Source organism: Galendromus occidentalis, unplaced genomic scaffold (assembly GCF_000255335.2).
Source record: "Galendromus occidentalis unplaced genomic scaffold, Mocc_1.1 scf7180000077205, whole genome shotgun sequence".
In the NCBI taxonomy this organism is placed as follows: domain Eukaryota; kingdom Metazoa; phylum Arthropoda; class Arachnida; order Mesostigmata; family Phytoseiidae; genus Galendromus; species Galendromus occidentalis.
Window position 1 is genome coordinate 1 of NW_003805193.1, and position 8,031 is coordinate 8,031.

General features: G+C 51.4%; 1 protein-coding gene across 1 annotated transcript; it reads left to right on the forward strand.

The window, feature by feature from the left end:
• The first annotated feature begins 2,446 nt into the window (after positions 1-2,446).
• Positions 2,447-5,963, forward strand: LOC100901297 (uncharacterized). The gene is made up of 2 exons (XM_003741834.1): positions 2,447-4,724; positions 4,810-5,963. The coding sequence occupies exons 1-2, from the start codon at positions 2,447-2,449 to the stop codon at positions 5,961-5,963; spliced, it is 3,432 nt and encodes a 1,143-aa protein (XP_003741882.1).
• The last annotated feature ends 2,068 nt before the right edge of the window (positions 5,964-8,031 follow it).

Here is an 8,031-nt window from a genome sequence, read left to right on the forward strand (position 1 = left end):
GGTTCTCTTTCCTACAATCGGGCTTGCAGTCCACCGAGTAGTTGAAATAGCCGAGACCGGGGTCTACAAGGCTAATCACGAGGAGGGCTACCAGGAGTCTTGCCGCCATTGAATCCTGCGATTTCGAGCAGTGTATCAAGCTTTTTGAAATCCAAGTTCGTAGTCAGGAAATCTGCGGCGTTGACCTCACTGGGGCAGTATTCGACGTTGACCTCTCCGTTAAGGTATCTCTCTCTGACGTAGTAGAACCTCACCTCAACGTGTTTCGCGTTCTTAAATTGTTGCGAAGATTCGGTCAGTCGAATCGTGGCCTCGTTGTCAATGAGTAGGGTCGGTTTCACCGGGTAGTGGAGCTCGTTCAGAAGTTTGGCTGTCCAGATCGCCGCTTTACAAGCCTCTGAGGCAGCGATCAGCTCCGCGACCATGGAGCCGGTGGAAACACAGCTCTGGCGCTGGCTGCACCAGCCAATTGCTCCTCCTCCGAACTTGACCAGGGAGCCAGAAGTGCTCCGTCTGGTGGTCTCACACATAGCGAAATCTTCGTCGCTGTAGACCTTGAGTTCGCGTGAACCGCCACTAGAGTAAAAGGGGCCGTGAGTCTTGGTTCCACTCAAGTATCTCTAAATGTGCAACCCCTGTTTCCACAACTGTTTCGTTGGGCAATCCAGGTACCTCGACAAGAAGCCTACTGCATAGGCTATATCTGCTCTTGTCGCAATCGCGAGGTACATCAGTCCGCCGACGAGAGAGCGGTACGGCAGTGTCACATCGATCTCGCCATCGTAGGCGGATTTCGCACTGCTATCAAGCGGCGTCTTGGCCGGCTTGCAACTCGTCATACCAAATCTTTCCAACAAGTCGGCAATGTACTTCGACTGATGGATGTGGATAGTTCTAAAGTCAGGGGAGATGTCTATGTGCAACCCCAAGAAGAATTCCAGTGGTTTGAAAGTGATTTCGAGTGCCTTACCAAGTGCAATGAGGAATTCTTCAGCATCTTCTTTGCATGAGGCTCCCGTAATGCCATCATCGACATATAGAACTACCACGAGTCGTTTCGGTCCCTCGGAGAAGAACATGCACGGGTCCGAGGTGCTCTGGGTCAATCCCAGCTCCAGGAAGCATTTCTTGATTTTGCTGCTAAATTCCTTCGGAGCTTGCTTCAATCCGTAACAAGCTCTCAGCAGCTTGCAAACTCTCCCAGATCCGTCCTCAAAACCTTCTGGCTGAGGGTGTTTTCTTCTTTTAGATCTGAGTGCAAGAAGGCCGTAGCCACATCAAATTGATATGAGGTCAGTGCCTCCTGTGCTGAGACCGCTAGGAGCGTTCTGATCGTTTCGAAACGAGCTACTGGGGCGTACAGTTCCTGGAAGTCCCTTCCAGCGATCTGATTGTAACCTTTGATCACAAAACGAGCTTTTCGGCGGATAATCACCCCGTTCTTATCCTCCTTCGTTTTGAAGATCCATCTATTGCCTATGGTGCGCTTTCCCTTAGGAAGTTCCGTGAGTTCCCATACATTGTGGTGCTTCATCGAAGCAATCTCTTCGGACATGGCCTTCAGCCATTCCTCTCTGTAAGGTGAACTATATACTTCATTAATACTGTTGGGCGCGTCCGCCACTTCATTTACACTAGTGTTCCGTTTCTCAACGCTAGATGGCGCTGCATCTGCGTAGCCGGCTTGATATCTATCAGGCGCTGTGGCGAATAAGCATATGTCTAGGTAAAACCATGAGAGATTTCAATAAAAGAGGAGCCGGTTTCTTGTCGGAGCTGATATGGAAACGTCGGACAACTGCACGTCACGGCGTCCTCGGACGCTGCGGCGCCGCGGCGATCGACACAGAGTCTTGACGAACGCGACGCGCGTGGCGACGGTCACGCAGTCATCAGCTCCGGGAAAAACTCCGGTATCCAGTACCCTCTCAAATCTAGTGTCATCAATCGGGTCGGGGTTACGTCTCGGAGGGGGTTCGCAACACTTGGTGGCAGCGATTATCAAGAACCCAGCCCATTCCGAAGATCATCAAGCGAGCGGCCAGATTGCCAAGGCGAGGCGACTTCGGCTAGCGTGTGGTGTGAATCCAGTTCACGGAAGGGAAATATCGGACATTAGTCAGTCCAAGTTCGGCCATCCAGTGTGCCGTCAGCACTATCATCGAAAATCGCGGAAACATTCGAGTGTTCCCGATTTCACCAGTTGGATCCAGAGTCACGAGACACGTGGTCGACCTTCGGATCACTGGTCAGTTCAGACAATCTCGCCGAGTAACTCCACTCGAGTCAGAGCCTACTTTCGTTGAACGGCAGATCGAGGTGTCCAGCACCGAACTTCGTTTATCCAGTGAAGCATCAGTATATGACATCATCGCCTACAACTCAACTCCGTCGGTCCTTATCGGCGAACAGTGTCAGAGACTCTAGTCGTTCTCGTGAGGAAAATATGGCGGACGAAGCCCTCGAAGCCGTCGGAGCGCCGTCGACCCCAGCGTCGGCCGCCGACATCAAGAGTTTCAAGGAGCACGTGGCCGTCAGAAAGGTTTACCGCGCGAGATTCACAAAGAAGATCAACGAGTTAGGGAAGGCGATGAGCCAGCTGAAGACGGTGGACGAGAAGAAGGAGAAAGCCGAACGAGAGCGGCAGCACATTGAGAAAATCTACGAGCAGATCAAAGAAGAGGACAAGGCGATAGCCCCCCTCCTGCTCATATGCTCGCCAGAGCAATTCGACGGCGCAATGGAGCGCGCGCTCGCCTACGAGGAGGAATACTACAGGTTGTTCCTGGACATCAAGGAAGCGAGAGCAAAAGCAGCTGCAGTGCCGGGGACGGCGGCAGCCACGGCAGCTTCAGATTCGTTAGCCCTGCCATCAGCATCGGTGTCCAGCACTGCGTATTCAAACGCGATGACGCGCTACTTCAAAGTGCCAAAATTCTCGGATAATTACAAAAAATTTCGAGAATGGTGGCAGATGTTCGACGCACACGTACACAAGAAGAACATCGATCCAGTCGAGAAGTACGCCATCCTGAAGCAATCCTTGGAAGGCCAGGCGGCTGCCGAGATTGCGCACCTGGAATTCACGGCGGATCAATATCAAGTGGCGATGGATGCGATCGCAAAGAAGTTCGGTTCAGCCAGGATGGCAGAGAGAGAGCATGTCCAGCAGCTACAGAAACTCTTCCAGTCCAGGGACCTCCACGTGAACGATAAGTTCGTAAAGTTCGTCAGTTCGTTGTCTCAGAATGTCAAAGCGCTAATATCCTTAGGGAAAACTTACGAGTCGCTCTCGCTGTGGGTAACGCCCAGCGTTCTCAGTACGCTTCCCGTACAAATGGGAGAAAACTTCAAACGATTAAATTTCGAAGCGCTAGATGGGGCAAACTCAGACAACGTCCTGAAACTTCTCCTAGAATACCTAGATAAGGAAGTCACGATTAAGAGGGACTCGAGACCTTCCGATCCACAGAGACCAGGCACTTATCGAAGCGCAAATCAGAGTAGGGATTTCAGCAGTAGCAATTCGAGCAGGCAGCCAGCAGGTGGATCGGGAGGTTGGTTCAGTAGGAGAAACGAGACCACTCGGAGCAACGTGGCTTTCCTCACGCAGAGCTCGACGGTAGATCACTCCTGTGTATTTTGTTCGAGCTCTAAACATGAGAGCAAAGATTGCAAGAAGCCCTTATCCTACGAGGAGAAAAAAGAGCTGTGTGAGAGAAGCAACGCTTGCTTCAAGTGTCTCCGTAGGAATCATTACGCGAAGAAATGCAGATCTCGAGGCATCAAGTGCGACAAGTGCAAGCGGAGCCATTATCCAGTAATGTGCGATGCGCGAGCGGAAGCCACTCAGCAGGTAAAATCATTCTCAGCGCAATTAGCGTCCAGCGCGAGCGCACGCGAGGTGAAATATTTCCAGACCGGACTGCTGTGGGCAAACGGCGTAGATCGTAGGCGTATCTGTCGTTTCTTCTTAGACACGGGGGCAGAACGCTCATACATCTCTCAGCGCGCAGTTGAATCTCTAGCCCTCAGAGCATCGGGTCGCGAGAATTTAGCTATGATTACGATCGGCGGCGCGGTGTCGGAATACAGGGCTTACGACGTATATCATTTACGCCTTCGGAGTAGGTTCAACGACAGGGATACAGTCCTTCTGACTCTAGTCGGTATCCCGGAAATAGCGAGAGGAGAGTTTCCAGTCCTGAGGGAATCTTTCGGTCTCAAACCGTTGGCAGACGACGACAGCCCGTCGGGACTCGAGGTTGACATTCTCATTGGGCAGGATTTCCTGGCGAGGATCCTGCGCGGTGAGGAACGTGTTCTCGAGGACCGCATCGTAGCGACCAGCACCATATTTGGTTGGGTCCTGGCGGGCAAGGGCACCGGCGGCAGGAGCGGAGTAGCAGATACTTCAGCGTTCCTGACTTCAAACCTATACCAGCCGGGAACGTTCGTCGGTTCGGAGGTAGTGAATCTAACATCGCTCGTGGCGAGGGAGGCTGATTTGATACGAACCCAACCGTCCAGCGGTCCAGAGATGAGAGAAACAGTAGTTAGAAGTCCAGACGAGGAACTGGCATCGGATTTACAGAATCTGTGGTCGACAGAGCTCTTAGGATTTGAGCCTCAGTCGGACCTCAGGGACGCTGGAGAGAGCTCAGCTTTGAGAGACTTTTTTGAGAACAATATCAAGCGCCAGGACGACGGCCATTACATAGTCAGTCTGCCCTTTAAGAATGAATCTGAGAACGCTAGGAGATAACGAGAATATTGCTCGCGGTAGTCTGAATCGTCTTCTCGTTAAAGCGCGTAATAACAGAGAACTTCTGAACTCGCTGGACGAGGAGATGAAAAAATACATAGAGAGAGGTTACGCGGAAATTGCTGAGCCGAAGAAACCGAATGAGCTCGTCCACTATCTCCCGCTCTTGCCAGTTATCAAACGAAACTCGGATGCGGAGATTGTCAAAGTCAGAGTTGTCAAAGATGCTGGAGCGCGAAGGAGAGACGAAGCGGCTCTCAACGACGTATTGATCTGTGGAGACAACTTATTGCCCGATGTCGTCCAAGTCCTCTTAAGGTTCAGGCAGGGCGATATCGCGATAGTATCAGACATAGAGAAGGCGTTTCTGCAATATAAGATCCACCCAGACCACAGAACCTTTCTGCGGTTCTTTTGGCCTCTGGGCATCAGCAGAAACCCGCGGGCGCCCATCCGAGAGTTCTGGAGCACAGTTTTGGACTTTGGAATAATTTCAAGTCCGTTCATCCACTGCGCGGGAATCAAGTACCACATAGGTCAACTCATAGAGCAACACCCCGAAAGATCCAGTCTTCTGCGAGATATCGACCGGAACTTCTATATGGATGACCTTGTGGCATCAACGAATTCGGTATCGGAGGGTCGCGAGATTTTCGAATTCATGTTTGACGCATTCAGTGCGGGCGGTTTCAAACTCCGTCGGTGGGCGACAAACGATTCAGTCTTAGCAGCCGAAATGCGGAAAGCGGACAGAGACTCTGATATCCAAACCATTAGCGACCAGCCTAGCGACTTCAAGTTCCTAGGTGTTAGCTGGAATCAGCCCTTGGACAATTTGTATATCGGCGTTCAGTCTGCATTGGATACTCTCAGCTCTAATCCGCCGTCGAAGCGCACTCTGCTGAGAGGCACGGCACAGGTTTTCGATCCACTCGGCTTTATTTCACCCGTCACGATTAAGGCAAAGACCTTATTGCAGTCACTGTGGCGTCAGAAAATTAACTGGGACGATTTACTCGTCAGGGAAAATTTAGAATCATTCGAGGACTTCACCAGCACGCTTGGAGAAGCGCGCTCTGTGTTGATAAACAGAAACCTCCTCGCATCTCGGCCAGTGACGAAGAGAGAGCTGCACGCGTTCTGCGCGACGCCTCGATGGAAGCGTTCGGCACTGTTGTTTACATTCGAGAGCTCTTGAACACAGGGGGCGCTGAGGTACATTTCGTAGCATCGAAGGCCAGAGTAGCTCCTCTGAAGTCAGAGTTCTCGATTCACCGATTAGAACTTATCAGTGCAGTGCTGTCGGCGCGATTGGTAAGCAGAGTCAAATCTTATCTCAATTGTCATTTCGATTCAGTCAGTTATTGGTCGGATAATTCCCCTACTCTGCATTGGATCGAGGATGACCCTAGTCGGTGGAAAGCGTTCGTCGCGAACCGCATCAGAGAGATCCAGTTTCTGTCAAATCCAGCGGATTGGAATTATGTCGCGTCGGCAGAGAATCCCGCGGATCTGCTCAGCAGAGGGACATCTATCTCAGGTGGGGAAGCCAGAGACATGTGGATTGAAGGACCTTCCTGGCTAGCGGAGTAAGGCAGGCTGACGGTGGCTCACCAATTGAACGATTTTTTCGAGAACAAGAGTAGCGTAGAGTCGGAGAAAAATAAGTCGAAGTGTCTGGCGACCTTGATGCCGGATTCGGGAAGCTCTCCGGTTTTCGACGGGCGGCGACTATCATCTTGGTCGGTTTTCGTGTCCAGCACGGCTAGAATTCTTAGATGGCGGGCTCTTTGTAGGAAGCAGATCTCTCGGTCGGAATTAAGCCTGCCGGTTTCTCCGGACGAGGCGATGGTGGCGACTCAGAGAATCATCAAGAGCATTCAGAGAGATCACTTCGCGCGAGAGATAGAGACGGAATGCAAGTCAATCCCGAAGGAGAGTAAGATTTTCAAGTTGGCGCCGTTCGTCGATGAGCAGGGCGTTCTGAGATGTCGATCAAGACTAGAGAACGCGAGTGAGCTCTCCTATGGAGAAAAGTATCCAATACTATTGCCGGGAGAAAGCATTGCCGTGAGACTCCTCATAAGATTCGTTCACGAGAGGAAATCATTTCATGTCAGCGGAGTATCCACTACTCTCGCTTTTTTGCGTAAAACATACTTCATCCTCTCAGCGCGTAGAGCGGTTAAGAGCGTTCTCAAGGATTGCAAGATATGCATGAGATTCCGCGTCGAGGCAGCTATGGAGCCAGTGCCTCCGCTTCCAGAGTTTCGGATCGATACAGCGCCGGCGTTCTCAGTTACTGGAGTAGACCATGCCGGGCCGATTTCCTACTTAAACGATCAGAGCGAACCCTGCAAAGGATACATTCTACTATTCGTGTGTTCCGCCACAAGAGCGACACATCTCGAACTGGTACCGAACATGTCGACGGTCGAATTTCTTTTGTCGTTGAGGAAGTTCCTGAGTCGTTTCGGGACCACAACGAAAATAATTTCAGACAACGGGTTGGCTTTCGTCAGGGCGGCTAAGGAGCTGAAAATTGTTTACGATCACGTGAAGTCTCCGGAGGTACAACGGCACTCAGTGAATTCAGAGATTTCGTGGGAGTTTATAACCGCGCGAGCCCCCTGGCACGGCGCGTGGTGGGAAAGAATGGTTCAAACCGTTAAGAGACCATTGCGGAAAGTACTCGGTAGGAATACACTCTCCTTCAGAGAGTTAGAAGCCACCCTAATGGAGATCGAGGCGCTGGTGAATCAGAGACCATGGACATCCGTTCAATTAGACCCCAACGAGATTGAGGCTCTCTGTCCAGCAGACCTAGTTTACGGCCATCATTCGGAGATAAGTCTTCCAGAGATGCGCCTAAAGCCTAGAAATAAGGAAGCAGCTAGCGCGATTGTATGGTATGGTATGGTATGGTATGGTATGGTATGGTATGGTATGGTATGGTATGGTATGGTATGGTATGGTATGGTATGGTATGGTATGGTATGGTATGGTATGGTATGGTAGTGATCCTCGCCCTCGTGTAGCCAAGAGCCACATCGACGGGCGACCCTAGTCCAGGGGCGAGTATTCTCTAGCGGATCCCTCGGGCCTCGTTTTCCCATTCCTCGAGCGTTCTCTTCGTCTCCTCACATGTCCCATCGTCACCCTCCCCCTCCAAGCCCAGCATTCTGGGGAGCTCATTCGTCTCAGAGTGATATGGTTCACATTTCATGATGATGTGAGGGATTGTTTCTACCTCTCTCCCGCATTTC